The 25509-nt window shown below is 40.6% G+C and overlaps 1 protein-coding gene across 3 annotated transcripts in view; it reads left to right on the plus strand.

Moving 5' to 3' along the window:
• Positions 1 to 25509, plus strand: part of LOC118385869 (melanophilin-like) — a 110588-nt gene that overhangs the window by 29634 nt on the left and 55445 nt on the right. For all 3 annotated transcript variants that reach the window (XM_035773052.1, XM_035773053.1, XM_035773054.1), the window contains exons 3-6: positions 6101 to 6322; positions 11273 to 11412; positions 13400 to 13441; positions 20648 to 20703. In XM_035773052.1, the coding sequence (XP_035628945.1) occupies positions 6101 to 6322; positions 11273 to 11412; positions 13400 to 13441; positions 20648 to 20703 (460 nt within the window). The remainder of the gene's footprint in view (positions 1 to 6100; positions 6323 to 11272; positions 11413 to 13399; positions 13442 to 20647; positions 20704 to 25509) is intronic.

Below are 25509 nucleotides of genomic sequence, written 5' to 3' on the forward strand. Positions count from 1 at the left end.
GTAAACTGGGGATGATCTGTATACCAAAACAAGTGGCGGGATGGCCATTTGGTTGTTTTTTGAATCCCAGAATGAAACTTTAATTTAATAATATTATAATAACTGATTGCATTTATATAGAGGAGAGGTGAGGTGTGATACTATGTGACAATTAGGAACGAAGGGGTAATTAGGTGGCAATGATGGAAATGGGGCTAAATTGGGAATTTAGCCAGGACACCGGGGTTAACACCTTACGATAAACACTCTTACTCTTGTATATATGCATTCACATTGATCCCCGCATTATGTAACTGTAATGTTGAAACCGGTCCATTTAGCAAAACTGTTTGGCCAAAGATTTATCAAATCAGGCTGAGGTTTTTGGGATCGAAAGGGAAAATGGCTCTTAATGCTTAGTAGTCTGCTCTGAACCATGGGTTGCTTTTCCTTCTCTGGAAACTATTATGTTATGGTTTTATAATTCTCTCTTCTCTCTCTCACTCCCCTTAACTTAATGTGGGATATGAAGGATGTGTGGGGGGAGGGGGACTGGTGTTGATGGGCATCCAGGAGATATCCTTGTATGGGAACAGTCTGCTGAATTGTATCTTCCCAGAATGTGGATGTCTGGCTCCCATACCAGGACTCCCAAGGAGTGCCAGCTAAGCAGAACTTTCTGGTTTAAGGTCATAATCAATTTAGTTTAATGTAATCCTAGGGACATGCTAATCCTGTGTTTTTTATAAAACCTCTCAAATATCTGTCTACTTGTAAAGTTATTTAATTTTTAGAACCCTTACACAGACTCAAACTTGGCTCAATCTGTCTACACTAAAGATCACATTGAAAATAACAACATAAATATCTACTGTATCTATAGCAGGCTACAATTGAAGTACAAAAAGATCATGTGCAAAACATTGTTTTTTATTAGTTTGCATGAAATAAAATTCCACGTTAAATTACTTTTATTGACATAGCATATAAATGCTATCATAGTTTTCATTGTAAGGCAGTTCTATTTCCAGGTGCGTATCTTCCGGATCTATAACCAGAGGGGTCTTGAATGGAACCTTGAGAGACGATGCTGCCACACGCCTCCATGCAACTAGCTAGGACTTTGCCCATGGTGCGGATATCCTCGCCATTCAAATCAGGAAGGCACAGGATATATACCAAGTCCCTGGGATTTGGGCTTTCAGAGGAGGACAGATTTAACAGATATAAAATGTATATCCCATTGCTAATGCCTCACAGCTGTACTGCTGTATCTCTGAGGCACCATCTTGCTGACCCGGGCATAGCTACAAAGCAGCAGCCTTCCTATTCTGACTCCTGAGAACTGTGCACAGTTCGAAAAGCATGACCCCATATCATGGCATAAGTCTGTTAACCAGGGGTGTATTCATTGAAAGGTTCAGAACCTTGCAGAACTGGGATAGCTATAGTTAAGTTTTTTTTTTTAATTGGGAGAACAAATATTTACTTTGGAGGTGACTACTACTATTTGACCACCGATCTCAGAAAGTAACTACTTTTTTAATACATATATAAGAAAGGAACTACTTAAAAAAAAACATTTGAAACAGGTCACTTCCTGAGATCTGTTTCAACATTTCAGAAACTGTTGGATTGGCTGTGTTCAACTAATACCAGGGCAAACTATCCAAACAGATCCTCAAGGAAGGTGGATCCTTTTAAATATGCTATTGGACCAAAAACAGATTTATTTATTTATTTATTTATTTTCATCTATATGGTCCAAATAATGATGATCCACAATTCTTAGAAAATATCTATATAATAATCTGTTGAGCTCACAAGCAACAAATTACTCAATTATTATGGTGGAAGATTATAATACGGTACCACAATGGACAGTAAAGGAAATCACACTAAAACCTATCACCGTCATACAATTAGGGAAATTACAAATATCATGGACACATTAGAACTAGTGCCTTCGGAAAGTATTCAGACCTCTTGACTTTTTCCACATATTGTTAGGTTGCAGCCTTATTCTAAAATTGCTTTAAAAAAATGTTTTTGTCAGGTCAGGCACAGCAATTTTCAAGTCTCTCCAGAGATGTTCAAGTCTGGGCTCTGGCTGGACTTGCTGAGGATTTTTTTATTTTATTTAACCCATTTTAGGACAAGGCAGTAACTTAACAAAATGCGGAAAGAGTGAAGGGGTCTGAAAACTATCCGAAGGCACTGTATGGATGCTTAAAAATCCTGACCTAGTGAGATATACAATACCAGTCATAAGTTTGGACACACCTACCCATTCAATGGTTTTTCTTTATTTTTTACTATTTTCTACATTGTAGAATAGTGGTGAAGACATCAAAACAATGAAATAACACATATGTAATCATGTAGTAACCAAAAAAGTTTTAAACAAATCAAAATATATTTTGTATTTGAGATTCTTCAAAGTAGCCACCCTTTGATAGCTTTGCACACTCTTGGCATCCAGCTTCACCTGGAACGCTTTTCCAACAGTCTTGAATGAGTTCCCACATATACTGAGCACTTGTTGGCTACTTATCCTTCACTCTGCGGTCCAACTCATCCCAAACCATGTCAATTGGGTTGAAGTCGGGTGATTGTGGAGGCCAGGTCATCTGATGCAGATCGCCATCACTCTCCTTCTTGGTCAAATAGCCCTTACACAGCCTGGAGGTGTTCTGGGTCATTGTCCTGTTGAAAAACAAATGATAGTCCCACTAAACGCAAACCAGATGGGATGGCGTATCACTGCAGAATCCTGTGGTAGCCATGCTGGTTAAGTGTGCCTTGAATTCTAAATAAATCAGACAGTGTCACCAGCAAAGAACCTCCACACAATCACACCCCCTCCTCCGTGCTTCATGGTGGGAACCACACATGCAGAGTTAATCTGTTTACCTACTGTGTCTCAGACATGGCGGTTGGAACAAAAAAATCTCAAATTTGGACTCATCAGACCAAAGGACAGATTTCCACCGGTCTAATGTCCATTGCCCGTGTTTCTTGGCCCAAGCATGTCTCTTCTTATTATTGGTGTCCCTTAGCAGTGGTTTCTTTGCAGCAATTTGAATGTGAACACCTGATTTATATGAATTCACCCTACTTGTTTCTAAACCTTGTAAATTATTGCATTTGTTTTAGCATCTACTGTATACAGTTTAAGCGTTTGCATTTTATGTACGATTACACATTTTCCATGCTTACACATTACTGCTCTTCCATTTAATTCAATCGCTAAAACTTTTTGTCAATGTCAATGATGTACACATTCAGTGTTTATATGATTTGCTGGTCTACAATTGTATCCCTGATGTCCTTACACAGCTCTCTTGTCTTTGTGGAGAGGTTGGAGTCTGTTTGATTGAGTGTATGGACAGGTGTCTTTTATACAGGTAACGAGTTCAAACAGGTGCAGTTAATACAGGTGGATGTATTGAAGCAACATCTCAAGACATCAGTCAGGAAGTTAAAGCTTGGTGGCAAATGGGTCTTCCCAAATGGACAATGACTCCAAGCATATTTCCAAAGTTGTGGCAAAATGGCTTAAGGACAACAAAGGCAAGGTATTGGAGTGGCCATCACAAAGCCCTGACCTCAATCCTATAGAAAATGTGTTGGCAGAACTGAAAAAGTGTGTGCGAGCAAGGAGGCCTACAAACTTGATTCAGTTACACCAGCTCTGTCAAGAGGAATGGGCCAAAATTCACCCAACTTATTTTGGGAAGCTTGTGGAAGGCTACACAAAACATTTGACCCATGTTAAACAATTTAAAGTCAATGCTACCAAATACTAATTGAGTGTATGTACATTTTTGACCCACTGGGAATGTGATTGAAGAAATAAAAGCTGAAATAAATTATTCTCTCTACTATTATTTTGACATTTCACATTCTTAAAATAAAGTGGTCATCCTAACTGACCTAAGACAGGGAGATTTTACTGGGATTAAATGTCAGGAATTGTGAACAACTGAGTTTAAATGTATTTGGCTAAGGTGTATGTGAACTTCCAACTTCAACTGTATGTCCAATGTTAGAATTCATCCATTATGCATACATGGAACTTTTCTGTCAGGTTCTACTAACTCTACATGTCCAGTGCAGTTAAGCTACTGTATCAATATGCATGTTGTGCATTATTACTGACACATACTATTGGATTAGTATGCCTCAGAAATGACTGTATATCATTCATGCATGTCACGAGATCCATGATGACCACCAAGTACTTTCTGCAATCCACCATCATGTGAGAGACAGACAAGGGAAACCAATTCCAACTGGCTCAATTGACCCTCATTCAGCCCCCCAAAATCACTTGGTTTCATGTGGAAAATAGACAATTGAATTGTTAGCCTTCTCCATGTCTACCTCTGATTCTGCAAACATTCCTAGTTCTCTCTTACATTTACATTTACATTTATTACCTCTTTGTCTCATAAGGTTAACGGTTGACATTTGATATGCAGGGGTTTAGTTGTGGCAGGGATTCCGACTTCCCCCAGGTTGGAGAACCCACAATCTGCTGAGTTTAAAACCATCATGTTTCCAGCTCCTACCGAGAACTCCCATGCAGCCAGTTGTGAACGAATCGGCTTAATGCAGGTTAGAGCTAAACAAGTTAGCTCAAAGTCAGTTTTCAATCAAGAAGCACATTATGACATTTACCATTCCCTTACCATGGATTGGAAATATGTTACGTTTGTCTTTTATTGTTACAAGCAAGCAAGGCTTTGATATTTGGCAAAAAATAAATAAACATATGGTACCGTTTAAAGGAAGCAATAATGCTTCAGTTTTCATCTGCAAAGTGATAGCATTTTAGCCTTTGGGCTAGTCATATTGCTGTATATAAGATGGCTCACTTGGCCTCATGGACTTGTTTCCCGGGGCCATGTTTGCAGCTTATGTAAAATATATGTAACCACAGATATGAGCCGTGGCTCTCGGGCTTCATAGAAAGCCTTTATTGATACCAGTGCACCTTCATTACTTTGGATAGCCCGAGGATACACATGCCTTGGTCCATCCCTGAACATATTACAGGATCGGAAAGGGACTGATTGCCGGCTTACAGAAAAATTGGGCCATTGTCTCCTGTGACTGGTATAGAATAATCAATCTACTGTCTGTCCTATCTACTGTCAGTTTGTCCCTCCGTTGGCCTTTCCTATGTCTATTCTTCTGTCTTTACTTCTGTCTGTCCATCCATCCATCCATCCATCCACTACTGCACTGTCTGTCCATCCATCCATCCATCCACTACTGCAGGTTTCCCCAACTGTGAATTTGGCCCGCAGGTGATTTTATTTGGCCCCCTACATTTTCTGCTTTTTTGGGGGGGTGAAACCTATGATCTCTTATTGATGTCACTTGTTAGATCCACTTCAATCAGTGTAGATTAAGGGGAGGAGACAGGTTAAACAAGGATTTTTAAGCCTGGAACCAATTGAGACATGGATTTTGAATGTGTGCCATTCAGAGGGTGAATGCACAAGACAAAGTATTTAAGTGCCTTTGAACGGGTATGGTAGTAGCTGCCAGGTACACCGGTTTGTGTCAAGAACTGCAACGCTACTCGGGTTTTCACGCTCAACAGATTCCTGTGTGTATCAAGAATGGTGCATCACCCAAAGGACATCCAGCTAACTTGACACAACTATGGGAAGCATTGGAATCAAAAATGGGCGAGCAATTCCTGTCCCAGTGCCCAGCTGTAGAATGCTTTCGACACCTTGTAGAGTCCATGCCCCGAACAAATTGAAGCTGTTCTGAAGCCTAAGCGGTGGTGCAGCTCAGTATTAGGAAGTTGTGCCTAATTTTTGGTATACTTATTATATGTGATTGTATACAAATTCAAGCAAGGTTTGAAATTATTTTGTTTTAGTCTAATATTATATCTGTTTGGGCTTCTTGCGGTCAATTTGCAGTCCACAAATTATTTGTAACTATTTTCCGTCCCCCTGACCATCCCCTCAAGAAAAAAATCAGCCCTCTGCTGATTCTAGTTGATAATCCCTGCACTATAGCCTCTCTGCCAAGCTATATCTTCTGTTCATATTTCTATGTCAATCAATTTATCCATCCATCCTTGTGTATTTTGCAGGGAGCTAAAGACTCAGCTAGAGAAGGAGGACACCAAGAGAGAGCTGCTAGGCACTGGGACCAGCCTGACAGAGTCCCACTGTATCCGCTGCTTGCAGCCCTTCAAGTTCCTTGTCAACAGCAAGCTCCAGTGTCTGGACTGCCAGGTGTACGCCTGCAAAGCCTGCAGCCGCTACAACAAGAAGGAGCGCGGATGGGTATGCGACCCCTGCCACATGTCCAGGTGAGCTGGAGAAACATACTAATACTAACATCTCGGTATAACAACCTTCACGCTAAAATATGCTGACATGCTAGGGCCTGGAGCATCTACAACAAAAAGTATGTCAGCTGGGTGTGCGACTCCTGCCATATGACCAGGTGAACTGAACAAACATGCTAAGGTTAGGACATTAGCACAACAACTGTAATGCTAATATATAGTGCCTTCAGAAAGTATCCACATCCCTTGACTTTTTCCACTTGTTGTTGTGTTACAGTCTGAATTTAAAATGGATTTGTTTGTAAAATTTTCTTGAAATGAATTGAAATGAAAGCTGAAAATGAAAAGCACTTATTCCACCCCTTTGAAATGGCAAACCTAAATAAGTTCAGGAGTTCAAATTTGTTTAACAAGTCACATAATAATGTGTATGGACTAACTCTGTGTAATAGTGTTTACCATGATTTTTGAATAACTACCTAATCTTTGTGTCCCACATACACAACTATATGTAAGTTCCCAGTGAATTTCGAACACAGATTCAACTACAAAGACCAGGGAGGTTTTCCAATTCCTCGCAAAGAGGGGCACCTATTGGTAAGATGGGTGAAATTAAAAAAGCAGACATGAAATATCCCTTTGAGCATGGTGAAGTTATTAATTACACATTGGATGGCGTATCAATACACCCAGTCACTACAAAGATTCAGACGTCCTTCCTAACTCAGTTGCCGGAGAGGAAGGAAACCACTCAGGGATTTCATCATGAGGCCAATGGTGACTTTAAAACAGTTACGGAGTTGAATAGCTGTGAAGGGAGAAAACTGATGATGGATCAACAACATTGTGGTTACTCCCCAAAACTAACCTAAATGGCAGTGTGAAAAGAAGGAAGTCTGTACAGAATAAAAAATATTCCAAAACATGCATCCTGTTTGCAATAAGGCACTAAAGTAAAAACATCATGCTTGTGGCAAATCCAACACGACACATCAATGAGTACCACACTTCATAATTTCAAGCATGGTGGTGACTGCGCCATGTTATACAGTTGAAGTTGGAAGTCTACAAACACCTTAGCCAAATACATTTAAAATCAGTTTTTCACAATTCCTGACATTTAATCCTAGTAACAATTCCCTGTCTTAGGTCAGTTAGGATCACCACTTTATTTTAAGACTGAAATGTCAGAATAATAGGAGAGAATGATTTATTTCAGCTTGTATTTCTTTCATCACTTTCCCAGTGGGTCACAAGTTTACATACATTCAATTAGTATTTGGTAGCATTGCCTTTAAATTGTTTAACTTGGGTCAAGCCTTTTGTGTAGCCTTCCACAAGCTTCCCACAATAAGTTGAGTGAATTTTGGCCCATTCCTCCTGACAGAGCTGGTGTAACTGAGTCACGTTTATAGGCCTCCTTGCTCGCACACATCAAAATATCCAAGGCTCTCCTTGTAAATAAGAATTTGTTCTTAACCTCTTTAGAGGTTAACCTCTAATTCCATATGTGTTATTTCATAGTTGTGATGTCTTCACTATTATTCTACAGTAGAAAATAGAAAAATAAAGAAAAATCCTGGAATGAGTAGGTGTGTCCACACTTTTGATTGGTACTTGCTTAATTAATTTGATTAATATTATGGGGTTTCTATTCCAAGAAAAGATTGGAATGGTTTCCGTTAGGATGGAACGAAAAATATTGCGTTGTACAACGTGATGGTCGGCAGTACAGTACTGGGCTAATTAGCTAAAGAATCCCCATGTCTTGCAGGCAGGACACACGTGGGAGACAGGGCTTCAATTCCCAGATGGGGAGGAAGGAATAGGTTGTCCTTGAAAATAAGAATTTGTTCATAACCTCTCTGGGATATGTGGGACGCTAGCGTCCCACTTGGCCAAAAGCCAGGGAAAATGCAGAGCGCCGAATTCAAATAAATTACGATAAAAATCTAACTTTCATTAAATCACACAAGCAATATAGCAAATTAAAGCTACACTTGTTGTGAATCCAGCCAACATGTCAGATTTCAAAAAGGCTTTTCGGCAAAAGCAAACAATGCTATTATCTGAGGATAGCACCTCTCGGCGAAAGCAAATTATGCTATTATCTGAGGATAGCACCTCCGTAAACAAAAAGAGAAACCATATTTCAACCCGGCAGGCACGACACAGAACGCAGAAATAAAAATATAATTCATGCCTTACCTTTGACGAGCTCCTTTTGTTGGCACTCCAATATGTCCCATAAACATCACAAGTGGTCCTTTTGTTCGATTAATTCTGTCGATATATATCCAAAAAGTCAATTTATTTGGCGCGTTTGAAACCCAGAAAAAAACCTGTCCCAACTTGTGCAACGTGACTACAAAATATCTCAAAAGTTACCTGTAAACTTTGCCAAAACATTTCAAACTTCTTTTGCAATACATCTTTAGGTATTTTTTAACTCAAATAATTGATACAATTGAAGGCGGGATGATCTGTGTTCAATACAGGAAGAAAACAAACTGTAGCTAGCTTTCTGGTCACGCGCCTCTATCTAACAGTACGCTTCAAGTGACTCTCGTTCAAGATGGCCGTACTTCTTCATTACACAAAGGAATAACCTCAACCAATTTCTAAAGACTGTTGACATCCAGTGGGAGCGATAGGAACTGCAAGAAGGTCCCTTAGAAATCTGGATTCCCAATGAAAACCCATTGAAAAGAGTGACCTCAAAAAAAAAAAAAATTCTGAATGGTTTGTCCTCGGGGTTACGCCTGCTAAATAAGTTCTGTTATACTCACAGACATGATTCAAACAGCTTTAGAAACTTCATAGTGTTTTCTATTCAAATTGACTAATAATATGCATATCTTATCTTCTGGGGATGAGTAGCAGGCCGTTGAATTTGGGCATGCATTTCATCCGGATGTAAAAATACCCTGTCACAAAGAAGTTAACTGACTTGCCTTGTTAAATAAAGGTTACACTAAGAGCATAACATTTCTGCACCCTATTTTTTAAATTCTAGTCTAACCAACCTTATTCACCCAAACAGTTATTAAGTGAAAATAAAAATCTCATTGATTTCTCAAGACCAGTCCCCATGCTTGTTTCAGAGCAGAGCGGAACAGTGCTAGAATAGATTTAGGCTATTGCTTCAAATCCTATTGCTTCTAGCTTCATTATGCTATTTAATTAAATAAATAAGGCCTACAGCACATTACTCAACACTATTGAGTATCATGCCAATGGTAGGCCTACAGTATATCGAAAAATATGACGGGACACTCCGCCAATAATTACATATAGAGGATTGGAAGATTCTAAATTAAAAACAAATGCCACCATGGGTCTCCCTGTTGCGGCTGGCACAGGTATCGAACCTGCATCTGTAGTAACACAGCTTGCATTGCTATGCAGTGTCTTAGACTGTTGCGCCACTCAAGCGCTGCACAACATGACCGGTTGGGAACAAAATAAAATAATAAAAACCTTTTTGTAACAACAGGTTTAGTAAGTAATGCTGAAGTCGTGCAGAATTATCAGTTTCTATTTAGGTTTATGTCGCCCATTCACTGTCAGTTAGAGACACAGTAGGACCCAAAAGCATAATTAGTGCTCTAACTCCCCCTTGCGCTGTTCTGGAGCAATGAAGTGGTGACGCAGGGTACCGTACTAAACCACAAATGACCTCGAAGTCCTGCGGCGTAAGCTCGCAACTTTTAAAGGAGGAACCACTGTATTTTTCATATAAAGTTCCTCTCCCAATTCCTACTCAAGGTCTGAGGGCATCCATCCATCCCTCTGACAAATCTCCCACACACCTGGTCTGATGCATTTTGCAAACTCGCATACTGTATATCTAACATACTGTGTGTGATCCAAGTACTGAAATGCTTACCCTACTCACTCGGGAGAGTGGGGTAAGTTCAGCCTAAGGGTTTGTTGAGACACCCCTTGTTTCTAGGAAACTATACGCAAAATTAATAATGTGAACAAATATTTTGGAAGAGGTCATAATTTCATGCATTCTGTGAAGGAAAAAAATCACATGGGGAAAAAGTGGTAAACAAGTTAGGTCCAAAAAACTGATTTCCACCATCAACTGAATTATTTGGGGTACAGGTTTCATGATTCTTGTATGTGAACCAAAGTAAATACTGTTGTTTTGTAAACTGTTCTATACATCAGTTGGTGTATCTATAAGCTTCAATATGAAGTCCTAAACATAACATGAAAGTGCATCTTTGTAGCTTTTTAGGCTAATATAGTAAAAAAGCTTTGCTGTGGGGCAAGTTGAGCCAATGGAAAGTTGAGCAAATTGAAGTGTTTTCTTCCCAGGTTTAAATGCAAGGCATTATCACTGGGATACGAGGTAACACCATGGCCTGGCCTATGTTAAAAGTGTTAAAACAGTACAAGTGTTTGTTAGGTGTTAAGCCTATGATAAGTTTTAAACCTGTGTTAAAAGATGCTTAAAATTACTAAAAGACAAAGTGATTCTGATTGTGTTCAACTGTGTTTGGGAAATAAAGATAGACATGGGTTTTAAAAAGGTTGTGGTAATATTTGATTCAGTATATACATTTGTAGGTGTGCTCAACTTAGCCCATACCCAGGATAAGGTATGTTTTAAAAACTATTAATGTAGATATCTTTGTTAGAAAGGATACTATATTTCCCTTGACATAGTGATGCGTTAATGTACAACAACAAAAAAGGCTCAACATATAGCAAGAACATACTCCTAGAATAGCTGCTTCAGATTTAAACCTTGGATCCATACAGTAACTTACAGTGTTTATCTATTAAATCTGTCAATGTCTGTCCCTGCTTTGTCCATCCATCTGTCTGTATAGCCAGTCGTTATTGAAGTCCTCTCTCTCTCTCTCTCTCTCTCTCTCTCTCTCTCTCTCTCTCTCTCTCTCTCTCTCTCTCTCTCTCTCTCTCTCTCTCTCTCTCTCTCTCTCTCTCTCTCTCTAGGGTCCTCAAGATTGGCACTTTGGAGTGGTACCATGAGAATGTGCGCTCCCGTTTCAAGCGCTTTGGCAGTGCCAAGGTGATGCGCTCGCTCTACAAGAGGTTGAGTGGCGATCTCAGCGCCTCCCAGAGTGACCTGAGAGGTGGGTACTATGGGTTCCATGCCCACACCTGAACAAGCCCTTAGGAGACCCCATCACCCCTGTATAAACTCGTAGGAAACCCCGTAGCACACGGCAGAAGTGCTATAGAGCCCACTAGGTACAGTAGGGAGTTTATTGTTGCTCAAGATCTGCTGAAGCTTATTGTTCTAAATACACAATAAATGAAAAGCTTTATACAGTGGCTGGATGTTAATAACCTCTTGTCATGGTGGATGGAATGTATTTACTGTAGGCTGCATCTATGGTATAGAAAATATCACCCAGAATGATTACAATGTCAGGCCATGTCAGTATTGCGGTGTATGAATCACCATGTTAACTCTGGAATCGGAAATGATTTCAATCACTGGTCGTCATTTTTTGTAAACAAAACTCATAAAATGATGGTGTTTATAACAGCCTATGCAGGCATTTTAAATGTCACCAAAGCACATTTTAAACCAATTCCCTTCTCAACTTACCATTTACACTTTATAAATCCAACATTTGCATGATATCTAACACGGGAGCTTTTGTAATCTGTTAAAGTAACATTTGACCCATCTTTGCATAGTGCTTTTCGGGTGTGTGGAAGATTTACATGCAAACTTGACTGGAGTGATACACATGACTAATGTGTCCCACTCTGTGAATTCTGAATCATAGGAAATAAGTTTTTCTTTCTTTCTCTCTTTTCAGTCAGTAAGCCCTTCTCAGGGAGCTGCCTGCCAAATAGGACAGAGGGACTTAATCTTTTCCATCTTTTCTGTTTTTCTGGCTTCCTACAACTGTGTGTGGAGCCGTGTTAAGAGTACTGGAGCACAAAGGCCTGGATTCAGTCTAAATGTCGTGCCATTTTATCCTCCACTGACCAACAATGTTAGGAGAAACGTTGCCTCCGTTGGTCCCTATATGACTCGGTCAGTTCCGGACGTTGCCTACGTTACCAGACTTATTGACATAGCAATGAAACGCTTTGTGTATGTTTGTCTGACATGTTTAAAGTTTAACGCAGTGACGATTTGGGTTTAATCAAAGCAAAACTGACATGTTATTTGCCTGATGTTAACTATACAATGGAGCTTACCTGCTAGCAACACTCAAGGCATCTTTAAAACGATGAGACCTATGATGTATTGGCCCTGACGAGTTTGTGACATTGCTTAAAGGAAAAGGAAATCATGCAAATATGAATTATAGGGAAAAGAGTTAAGTCACTATGGAGGATTGTGGGTAGGATGAGGAGGGAGCTGGTTGGCTGGATCCAGCAGTCTGTGTGATTGCATGATCACGTCTTGCTCTGTGTCTGAAATGTCATGTCTGTGGTTGATCCAATCCTGCAGAGTTCAATTGGCCAGATACAGGGCAAAAGAGAACAGACACCGGTTTTGCTTTTTTGTTAAATTAGTAACACACATTTAGGCAAATGTACATGTACACATGGAAAGATATACACAGAAACACCCACACCTACAAATACATATACAAACAGATGCATACACAGTCTATACAGAGTCCACATGCAAGCACATACCAATGTGGACATATTGCTTCACACACACACACATGCTGCATACGCCAGAACAGTGTGCATGTGCACAAACACACAATCCTTTCTGACAGTGGTCCATGAGGCCCCCAAAGCTCAGAGGGTGTCAATCCCACACCACTGTCTTCTGGTGTACAGAGAGACTATTACAAAAACTTATGTTGAGACTTTCCATTCTGTTGAGGAGCAAAACTAAATAAGGTTTCTTAACACATGCACAGTACAAGTCTCATTCTTCACATATGAGCATACATTGAAATGTAGCATCTAAAGCAACAGTGTATCTTTACATTTTATGTTATGTCATCAAGATTATCTCTGATTGTGCATTTATTTACAAAAGGACCATCATTACTGATGACGACAGGGGCCTTTCTTTTGAATTGTTTGATTTTACCTCAGATAGTTAGTCTTTCTCCCTCTGTCTCTCCCTCCCAGAGCCTCGTGAAGATGACACACACAGCATGCCCGAAAGCCACAGTAAGTAGAGCTCTGTGTCTCTGCACAATTATCAAGTACAATGGCTTTGTCCAGTGTCATTCCATAGACACTCTACCAAGAACGGCTTGTCTCATATTTTACCCTAAAACCTATTAGGTAATGTTTAAAGTGGATGTATTTTTATTGTTTAGATAAGGGCAGTATGACAGACATAGATATTAACCAGCTAGCCAGAGCACAATTTGGTTATGGCTTAGGAAATCTGATTAAAGTAAAATATTAAATACAACTTCATTTACATTTATTTGATTGAAAAAGACCTTGTAGCTTGGCCACTTACCAAGCGCCCTTTGGGTTGGCTGGCACATAGTTAGCCTGTCACACCCCGACACATTGGCAATGGTGGAAAAAGTACTCAATTGTCATACTTGAGTAAAAGTAAAGATACCTTAATAGAAAATCACTCAATAAAAAGTGAAAGTCACCCAGTAAAATATTACTTGAGTTTTAGTCTAAAAGTATTTGGTTTTAAATGTACTTAAGTATGAAAAGTAAATTGAACTGTTAAAATTTACTTAATTATCAAAATCATTTTCCTGTCGAAATGTAGCGAGTACTTTTGGGTGTCATGGAAAATGTAATGTAGTAAAAAGTAAAATATTTTCTTTAGGAATGAAGTGAAGTAAAAGTTAACATTGACAAGAATTTACAGTTGAAGTCGGAAGTTTACATTACCTTAGCCAAATACATTTAAACTCAGTTTCACAAATCCTGACATTCAATCCAAGTAAACATTCCCTGTTTTAGGTGAGTTAGGATCACCACTTTATTTTAAGAATGTGAAATGTCAGAATAATAGAAGAGAGAATGATTCAGCTTCTATTTATTTCATCACATTCCCAGTGGGTCAGAAGTGTACATACACTCAATTAGTATTTGGTAGCATTTCCTTTAAATGGTTTAACTTGGGTCAAAGGTTTTGTGTAGCCTTCCACAAGCTTCCCACAATAAGTTGGGTGCATTTTGGCCCATTCCTCCTGACAGAGCTGGTGTACCTGAGTCAGGTTTGTAGGCCTCCTTGCTCGCACACGCTTTTTCAGTTCTGCCCACAAATGTTCTATGGGATTGAGATGGCCACTCCAATAGCTTGACTTTGTTGTCCTTAAGCCATTTTGCTACAACTTTGGAAGTATGCTTGGAGTCATTGTTCATTTGGAAGATCTACTTGCGACCAAGCTTTAACTTCCTAACTGATGTCTTGAGATGTTATTTCAATATATCCACATAATTTTCCTACCTCATGATGCCATCTATTTTGTGAAGTGCACCAGCCCCTCCTGCAGAAAAGCACCCCACAACACAATGCTGCCACCCCCGTGCTTCACAGTTGGGATGGTCTTCTTCGGCTTGCAAGACTGCCCATTTTTCCTCCAAACATAACGATGGTCATTATGGCCTACCAGTTCTATTTTTGTTTCATCAGACCAGAGGACATTTCTCCAAAAAGTATGATCTTTGTCCCCATGTGCAGTTGCAAACCGTAGTCTGGCTTTTTTATGGCTTTGGAGCAGTGGCTTCTTTCTTGCTGAGCGGCCTTTCAGGTTATGTCGATATAGGATTCGTTTTACTGTGGATATAGATACTTGTGTACCTGTTTCCTCCAGCATCTTCACAAGGTCCTTTGCTGTTGTTCTGGGATTGATTTTCACTTTTCGCGCCAAAGTACGTTCATCTCTAGGAGACAGAATGCGCCTCCTTTCTGAGCAGTATGACGGCTGTGTGGTCCCATGGTGTTTATACTTGCGTACTATTTTTTGTACAGATGACCGTGGTACCTTCAGGCGTTTGGAAATTGCTCCCAAGTATGAACCAGACTTGTGGAGGTCAATTTTTTTTTTTTTTTTCTTGGCTGATTTCTTTTAATTTTCCCATGATGTCAAGCAAAGGGGCACTGAGTTTGAAGGTAGGCCTTGAAATACATCCACAGGTACACCTCCAGTTGACTCAAATGATGTCAATTAGCCTATCAGAAGCTTCTAAAGCCATGACATCATTTTCTGGAATTTTCCAAGCTGTTTAAAAGGCAGTCAACTTAGTGTATGTTTACTTCTGACCCACTGGAATTGTGATATATGAATTATAAGTGAAATAATCTGTCTGTAAACAATTGTTGGAAAAATTACTTGTGTCATGCGCAAAAGTAGACATCCTAACCGACTTGCCAAAACTATAGTTTGTTAACAAGAAATTTGTGGAGTGGTTGAAAAACTAGTTTGAATGACTCCAACCTTAGTGTATGTAAACGTCTGACTTCAACTGTAAGTAGTAAAGTACAGATACCCCAAAGAACTAGTAGTTTAAAATATTTTTACTGAAGTACTTTACACCACCGCACATTGGTATGCCAACAGAGGTATTCGAGTCCGGGACGTTTTAGGTCAATTAGAGTGTTGTGGAATTTATTAGAGGGTAATTTGGTGTATTTTTTTGTGTGTGCACGTGCATGCGTGTGATAGCATGTGTGAGCATGTGCATGTGTGTTTTAAGCATCTACTGTGCCATTTGTTTGCTGCACGGCCATTACTTAATTTGCACGATCTTAACTTTTACTATCTTTCAGTTTTTAGTTGTTTATTTTTTTGCTGAGCAGAGCAGCTGCTCATCCTTAAATCTTCTCCCACTTAGCATCTATTTTTTCCCCTCGCTCTCTCTATTCCTCTCTCTCTCTCTCTCTCTCTCTCTTTTCCTCTCCCTGTCTCCTTGTGTCCTCTGATTCAATAAGCGCAGGATCCAGTAGAACAAAATGTTACTGAGCAAAGCAAGACACTCATAAACACACTCATAAAAAGAGACTGAGAAACACATTGTGTGCTCACACTTTACCTACTTGTGCTGCTTTCGTGCTGGCAGACAGAAGCACCATATGATTTGCTCTCTGACGTGTGTTTCTTAAAAGTTCACTTAGCTCCTGCATTTCCATTACCGTATCTATTTAGAGAGCTATAAAAAGAAACAAACACTATACAGCTACAACATAGAAAAGAAAAGCACATTTGCGCTAATGCTAAATTAGTCTTTGCTAATATGATAATGTTTTTTTTTACGTACAGTAGCGCTGGACGATATGGCCAAAATTTCATATCCCTATATAGGTAATTTCATAATCCGATAATGATACGTATCAAATCAACTTCCGACAGAGCTGGCCGCCTCGCTTCGCGTTCCTAGGAAACTATGCAGTATTTAGTTTTTTTTACGTGTTATTTCTTACATTGGTACTCCAGGTAATCTTAGGTTTCATTACATACAGTCTGGAGGAACTTCTCAATATAAGAGCGACATCAACTCATCATCAAAACAACAACGTCGTAAAAGGGGCAAACAAAGCGGTCTTCTGGTCAGGCTCCGGAGACGGGCACACTACGCACCACTCCCTAGCATACTACTCGCCAATGTCCAGTCTCTTGACAACAAGGTTGATGAAATCCGAGCACGGGTAGCATTCCAGAGAGACATCAGAGACTGTAACGTTCTTTGCATCACAGAAACATGGCTCACTCCAGAGACTCTATCAGAGTCGGTGCAGCCAGCTGGTTTCTTCACGCATCGCACCGACAGAAACAAGCATCTTTCTGGTAAGAAGAGGGGCGGGGGGGTGGTGTGTATGCCTTATGATTAACGAGACGTGGTGTGATCATAACAACATACAGGAACTCAAGTCCTTCTGTTCCCCTGACTTAGAATTCCTCACAAGCAAATATCGACCGCATTATCTACCAAGGGAATTCTCTTCGATTATAATCACAGCCGTATATTACCCTCTCAAGCAGACACATCGATGGCCCTGAACAAACTTTATTTGACTCTATGTAAACTTGAAACCACATATCCTGAGGCTGCATTCATTGTAGCTGGGGATTTTAACAAGGCTAATCTGAAAACAAGACTCCCTAAATTCTATCAGCATATCGATTGCGCAACCAGAGCTGGTAAAACCCTGGATCATTGTTATTCTAACTTCCGCAACGCATATAAGGACCCTCCCCCGCCCTCCTTTTGGAAAAGCTGACCACGACTCCATTTTGTTGCTTCTAGCCTACAGACAGAGACTAAAACAAGAAGCTCCCGCGCTCAGGTCTGTTCACCGCTGGTCCGACCAATCTGATTCCACGCTTCAAGACTGCTTCAATCACGTGGATTGGGATATGTTCCGTATTGCGTCCAACAACAACATTGACGAATACGCTGATTCGGTGAGCGAGTTCATTAGAAAGTGCATTGACGATATTATACCCACAGCAACGATTAAAACATTCCAAACTAGAAACCGTGGATTGATGGCAGCATTCGCGCAAAACTGAAATCGCGAACCACTGCTTATAACCAGGGCAAGGTGACCAGAAACATGACCGAATACAAAAAGTGTAGCTATTCCCTCCGCAAGGCAATCAAACGAGCTAAGCGTCAGTATAGAGACAAAGTAGAGTCGCAATTCAATGGCTCTGACTCAAGAGGTATGTGGCAGGGTCTACAGTCAATCACGGATTACAAAAAGAAAACCAACCCCGTCACGGATCAGGATGTCTTGCTCCCAGACAGACTAAATAACTTTTTTGCTCGCTTTGAGGACAATACAGTGCCACTGACACGGACCACTACCAAAACTACCGGCATCCCCAGACGCATCCTCATGCAGACCAGCTGGCTGGTGTGTTTACGGACATATTCAATCAATCCTTATCCCAGTCTGCTGTTCCCACATGCTTCAAGAGGGCCACCATTGTTCCTGTTCCCAAAAAGTTAAGGTAACTGAGTTAAACGACTACCTTCCGACTAACTTCCGACATCATGAAATGCTTTGAGAGTCTAGTCAAGGACCATATCACCTCCACCCTACCTGACACCCTAGAACTACTCCAATTTGCTTACCACCCCAATAGGTCCACAGACGATGCAATCGCAACCACACTGCACACTGCCCAAACCCATCTGGACAAGAGGAATACCTATGTGAGAATGCTGTTCATCGACGACAGCTCAGCATTTAACACCATAGTACCCTCCAAACTCGTCATCAAGCTCGAGACCCTGGGTCTCGACTCCGCCCTGTGCAACTGGGTACTGGACTTCCTCACGGGCCGCTCCCAGGTGGTGAGGGTAGGTAACAACATCTCCACCCCGCTGATCCTCAACACTGGGGCCCCACAAGGGTGCGTTCTGAGCCCTCTCCTGTACTCCCTGTTTACCCACGACTGCATGGCCATGCACGCCTCCAACTCAATCATCAAGTTTGCGGACGACACTACAGTCGTAGGCTTGATTACCAAGAACGACGAGACGGCCTACAAGGAGGAGGTAAGGGCCCTCAGAGTGTGGTGTCAGGAAAATAACCTCACACTCAACAAAACTAAGGAGATGATTGTGGACTTCAGGAAACAGCAGACGGAGCACCCCCATATCCACATCGACGAGACAGTAGTGGAGAGGGTTTTGAGTTCCTCGGCGTACACATCACGGACAAACTGAATTGGTCCACCCACACAGACAGCATTTTCTGTAAATTCAATGAATAAATTGTTTATATAAAATGTGGTCACATGTAAAGGCTTATTTCTTATTGCATTTTGAATTATACTCAACAAATAAAACGTACTTAGTCATATTTGATTATTTCTCCTTTTATTTAAAACCTTTGCACATTTTCAATTAATCATGTAACAAAATATAAAATATGAATGTATAAAATCTAAAAAGGTGAATAGAAAACACTTCAACCACAGTTGCAAACAAAATAAATATAGGCCTAAAATATAGGCCTAAAATATATATATATTTTTTTGGGGTGGCTTGCCAGTTTTGCATGTTATTCACATATCAATTTGCATTTGGTACCTTGGGTTGAGTGTTAGCACAAACTCACGAAAACCCCGTTTCTCGACTGTGTACATCGAGGCCATGTCTTTGCAGATGTAAGTTGTAACGGCAGCTGTTCTCTCCTTCCATCCTTGTGATTCTTTGCCATATGGTGTTCTGCGGGCAAAAGCCTCTTGCAACGTCTGAGTCGGGGGTTTGTTTTGAGCACTCGACTGTACTGTTTCACATGATTCTTGCGTAGTCAATGTCTCCTATTGGTAAAAAAAAAAAGCAGACATTGAATATCCCTTTGAGCATGGTGAAGTTATAAATTACACTTTGGATGGTGTATCAATACACCCAGTCACTACAAAGATATAGGCATCCTTCCTAACAGCTGCTGGAGAGGATTGAAGCCGCAAAAAAAATCAATATTTAATCCATTTTGAATTGAGGATCTATCAACAAAAAGTGGAATAAGTCAAGGGTATGAATACTTTCTGAAGGCACTGTACGTTAGGGCTGGGCAATATGAAGATGTATATCGTGTGATGATAGAGCATAATCTAAAACTATAGACGTTTTTCTATCGTTTATTTTGTTGTGTCGCAAATCACACTACGGCAATATTTGTCCCGTGTAGAAGGAAATTTGCAACACAAACAAACATTGACGAGAGTGAACGTGACACAGAGCACGGAGACACGGAGCTCGTACCTAAAAGAGGGGCTACTTCGGTCGCACAGACGTGGTTTAGGCATAAAAACTCTGACACCGACCAGAAACCGTCCTCTGCAAAATATGCCGCAGGCCGGTCCCGACAACAGGCTCAAACATCACTAACCTCTTTTACCACGAAAACCTCCCTGGTCTTTGTGGTTGAATCTGTGTTTGAAATGACCTGCTCAGTTGAGGGACCGTACAGATAATTGTATGTGTGGGGTATAGAAATGGGGTAGTCATTTAAAAATCATGTTAAACACTATTAATGCACACGGAGTGAGTCCATGCCACTTATTATGTGACTTGTTAAGCGCATTTTTGTTCTTGAACTTATTCATGCTTGCAATAACAAAGGGATTGAATACTTGTTGGCTCAAAAAACATAATTCCACTTTGACATTATAGGGTATTGTGTGTAGGCTAGTGACACCAAATCTAAATGTAATCAACGTTAAATTCAGGCTGTAACACAACAAATTGTGGAGAAGTGAATACTTTCTGAATGCACTTTATTATGTAATGTGTGTATGCATGTACCTAATGTATTTACACGTGCACTGTTTTGCCCAGCACAGTTGCCTTTTGAGAGATAATTGAAGTCTTATGGAATTGAATAAAATTTTTAAAAGAAAATGTAACTCACACGAGACACTTCTCCCTCCTCATCAGATCTCTACGATGAGAATAACATGGACACCGTGGCAGATGGACGACACTACAGAATGGTATTGCCCACTCTCAACTCCTGACTTCTTGAATTACAGTATTACCTTTTTCACACTACCGAGCCAAGCCAAACTATACTGGGCTTGGCCTGGGTTCACATAAACCAAAGTTGCTGGAACTGTTCGCGAAAGGACAATGTGAGAGAAAATATCAGAGCCAGCACAGTATGGTTCGGGTTGGCCCTATAGTGTTAATCAGTCAATTGTGTCCTTGACTGTTTATGTTGGTGGGTAGAAGACATCCCTCTATGGCAGTGTTTCTTAGCTTGGGTCCTCGGGTGTGCCCGAGTGTTGCACTTTTTTATTTCACCCCTTGCGATTCAACTAACAAAGGGTCACGAGGAATAGTTGAGTCGGTTGTGCTTGTGCTAGGCTAGAACACACATGTGCAACCCTATGAACAATTATGGGAAAAGTTTATTTGTGTTATACTGTACGTTCCATATCCATAAAACAAACACAAAATGTAAAATGAACAGTGACTCATTAGTGTGCATACAGCAGTATATCATTTTAAATGTGGCTGGGTCTTCTCAATGGTAATCCATGCTGAAGCATTGAGACCTTGACACATAGTAACATGTATACACAAATGAAAACCTAGTTTCTCTACAGTACCTGCTTTATGTCTTAAGTTTTATATGTTTATTTTAACCCTCATACTACAGACTGGGGGTTTTGACCCCAGAGGCATCATTTTTTATCATAGCCCAAAGATGGTTTATCAATTCTTCCAATATTTCATGACTTGGTCAATCAACTTGTTCTTAATGAAACTAAATCATTGTTTAGTGTTTCTGTATTCAAATGGATTAGAAAGAAGAAAGAAAAGTCCTTTGGGGTCATTTTGTCCCCAGCCAAAAACACCTAATTCAGCCTATAGTAATTTGGTAAATAGGACCTTTATTTGAATCTAAGTTTATCTGGGGACATAATTACCAGCTACCCTCTAAATGTACACAGTGCTGTATTGGTGTGTATTCTCAGAAAAATAGTTTTTCTACGGTAAATGTTATATAAATACCAGAATTCCCAAAATATCTTCAAATATTCTATATATGCAACGTGTTGATATGATATTTGGGTTGCTATAACATTTAGTTTGAGCATGCTTTTTGAATCATCCTGCCATAGGCTGAACCACTCCCATTGTTTCAAAGACAGCAATGCTAATGCTGGCTTTGGGGTAAGTAAATAAAGAAAACAAAGGCATATTCTTTGTAATTTCCTCTCGGGATCAATGGATAGATCACTTTTGTCAATAAAATGAAGTATATTAAAAATGTTGGTGTACCGCCCCAAAATATGGCACAATTCTAAAGTCTAAATGATAATAGTGCAACGACCCTGAGTTTATAAGCGCGGAAATCGACTCTGCCGCTCGAGCATGCTTTTACGGCACAGTCGATAGCGCGCCAGACCTCGCGCCAGACCTCGGGCTAGAAGGTCGAGGGTTCGAGACCTGCTCCCTGCCTGTTTCATTACATTGGTGTCAGAAGGGATCGGACCTTGCATCCACGACAGTGCGTGTGCTTGGCCGGTGAGCGCTTTCCTGTAAGACGTAGAGTCGCAAGCTAGCGCGAGGACGCGCTCTTTGAAAGGAGGAAGTAGTGTAACGACCCTGGCTTTATAAGCGCGGAAATCAACTCTACCACACGAACATGCTTTTACGGCACAGTCGATAGCGCTCCAGACCTTGGGGTCGAGGGTTCGAGACCGGCTCCCTACTGTTTCATTACAAATCAATCAAATTATCTTTTTAGTGCCTATGTTGATTTGTAATATGGAAAAAAAGATGGGTCAGGCTTTATTTGGATAGTCCATCTGTAGATGCTGTACAGATCATCAGGTCATACTATTCGTTGATAAGCAACTGCTTCCTAAGGTTACGGTTAGGGTAAGGCTTAAGGTTAGGTTAGGGTTAGTAGATAGTTAGTTGAAATGTTACTGATAGTCTGTAGATCTCTACAGGTGGCATGTCCAAATAAAGTCTTACCAAAAGCTGTACATTATTTAAGGGGAAATATATATTTTCATTTGACAGAATATACAAATGACCTGTAATTTAGCCGAAATAAGTCTGTTTTGGTTATTCTTTATTTCTGATAAAATTATTTCTACTTATGTTTTTCTAAGAATGAAGTTGATATTTGGCTATGATTGTTACTTTTTCAAATAGTTTCTTCTTGGGGTCAAAATGATCCCAGTTGGTAATCCATGTATGTATAATATGTTGGTAGTATGAGGGTTAAGTTGCTTGTACAGGTCTTCTTGAGTGTTAGAGACACCTTAGTTCATGTTTATGGTTGAGACATCCCTGTGTGCAAGGAAAGGCGAATTCAGACTTCAAAAAGTGGACATGTTTGTACAGCCCCTTATAACATTTCATCCTTTCCTAAACTATGGGCTATCAACCATAAGTCGTTTAATTACGTGAAAGCTATGTGAAAGCTATGTGAAAGCTATGTGGTCCTGTATGGCTCAGTTGGTAAATCATGTCACTTGCACTGCTAGGATTGTGTTCGATTCCCAGGACAACCCATATGTAAAATGTATACAAGCATGACTGTAAGTTTCTTAGGACAAAAGCATCTGCTAAATGGCATAAATAGTATATATATATTATGTAGCAGCTTCTGTATCATTGGCCTAAGCTAGGTGATCTAAACCATAGAATCACGCATCTTTATTTATATTAAAAAATAAATCATTAAATCCTCATTTATATTATTATTTTTATTAAACACAATGTTTACCCCCTTTTTCATGGTATCCAAATAGAAGTTACAGTCTTGTCTCAGGAGAGGTGAAGGTTGAGAGCCGTGCGTCTTCTGAAACACAACCCCAACCATTGCTTCTTGACACAATGCCCAGCCGCAACAATGTGTCAGAGGAAACACCAAACACCGTGCCATGTCAGCATGCACTGTGCCCGGCCCACCACAGGAGTCACTAGTGCGCGATGGGACAAGAACATCGTTGCCGGCCTAACCCGGACGACGCTGGGTCAATTGTGGGTTTCTTGGTCAAAGCCGGCTGCGACAGAGCCTGGACTCGAACCCAGAATCTCTAGTAGCACAACTAGCACCTCGATGCACTGCCTTAAACCACTGTGCCACTCGGGAGGCCCCTTCATGAAGTTTAACAGTTGAGATGATTTATATATCTGGTCATTTTTGCTGACCCTTAACCCTGATGAGCACCTGGTCAGGGTTAAGGCATTGCAGAGTCAGCGCTGGCCCGGTGCATTATTGATAAATAAATACCAGGCTGTCATAGATCATGACACACATTAAAGAGTCCCAGGTTGTATCCCAAAAACCCTTCTTTTAACCGAAGCCCTTTGGGCCCCGGTTAATAGTAGTGCACTACATAGGTAATAGGTTGCCTTTTGGGACGCAAGCCCCAGAAACGTCAAGTGTATGAGAAAGTGTGAGAGAGACCTTGAAGTGTCTCCTGCTGGTTTTTGTTATGACTGTTGTACAGTCTAGATTGGTTGTTTAGTTCCAAATCACAATGAATAACCAAAACGAAGCACTTTCTCTCATTGTTGTCTGCTGACACAATAATCATTGGCTCGTATTTACAGTTTTGAGTAGGAGTGTTTATCTAGGATTAGTTTTGTCTTTTAGATCATAATGAATAAGATCACATGGACAGCGGGGGGCGGCCGCGCGAGCCCATATCCACAAAGCATCTTAGTGTAGGATTGCTGATCTAAGATCAGTTTTTCCTTTTAAACAATAATTAATTATTAAAGCAGGGGATCTGATCCTAGATCAGCACTACTACTCTGAGATGCTTTGTGAATATGGGCCATTGTGTCAAAGTTTAGAAATGTAATACCACATATCAAATCAAATTAGTCACATGCGCCGAATACAACAGGTGTAGTAGACCTTACAGTGAAATGCTTACTTAAGAGCCCCTAACCGACAGTGCAGTTTCAAAAAATACGGATAAGAATAAGAGATAAAAGTAAGAAGTAATTAAGAGGAGCAGTAAAAAATAACATTATATACAGGGGGGTGCCGGTCAATGTGGAGGAGCACCGGTTAGTTGAGGTAGTATGTACATAGAGTTAATTAAAGTGGCAATGGACAAGACATATTGACATTAGGGAGAGGCATGCATAACCAAGTGATCATAGGGTGCAGTGAGTAGCTAGGCAAGCTGGAGACACGGCGATTCAGACATCTAGCGGGCCTGGCCTAGCAGGCTAGCAGAAGGAGCCTTAGGGGACGTCGTGACGGAAGAGTCTGTTGAAGCCCCCTCGGACGCTTACGTCGGTAGACCAGTTGTGATGGATCGGCAGGGCTTCGTGTAGGCAGTAAAAGGGTCCAGGCCAATTGGCAAAATATGTATTGTAGCCCAAGTAATTGGCTGATGGACCTCTTTAACTAGCCAGGAGATGGGCCTAGCACGAGGCTAGCTCCAGGCTAACTGGTGCTTGTTTCGGGACAGAGACGTTAGCCAGGAGTAGCCACTCGGATAGCAGCAAGCTAGCTGCAATGATCCAGGTGAAAAGGTTCAGGGTTTGCGGTTGGAATCCAGAGATGTGGTAGATGTTTTTGAGAAAAAGCAGTCCGATATGCTCTGGGTTGAATCGCGCTGTGCAGACTGACAGGAGTTGTCCGGGCTGAGGTTAGCCGATGACCGCTAGCAGTGGCTAACTGACTTAGTTAGCTGGCTAGCTTCTGTTGGGGGTTCCCGTTCTAAAGTATAGAAAATAGCAGATCCATACCACATTGGGTGAAGTGGGTTGCGGGAGAGTAGGTTAGAAATACACTGCCCCAAAAAATAAAG

This window comes from Oncorhynchus keta, chromosome 7, assembly GCF_023373465.1.
Source record: "Oncorhynchus keta strain PuntledgeMale-10-30-2019 chromosome 7, Oket_V2, whole genome shotgun sequence".
Lineage (NCBI taxonomy): Eukaryota > Metazoa > Chordata > Actinopteri > Salmoniformes > Salmonidae > Oncorhynchus > Oncorhynchus keta.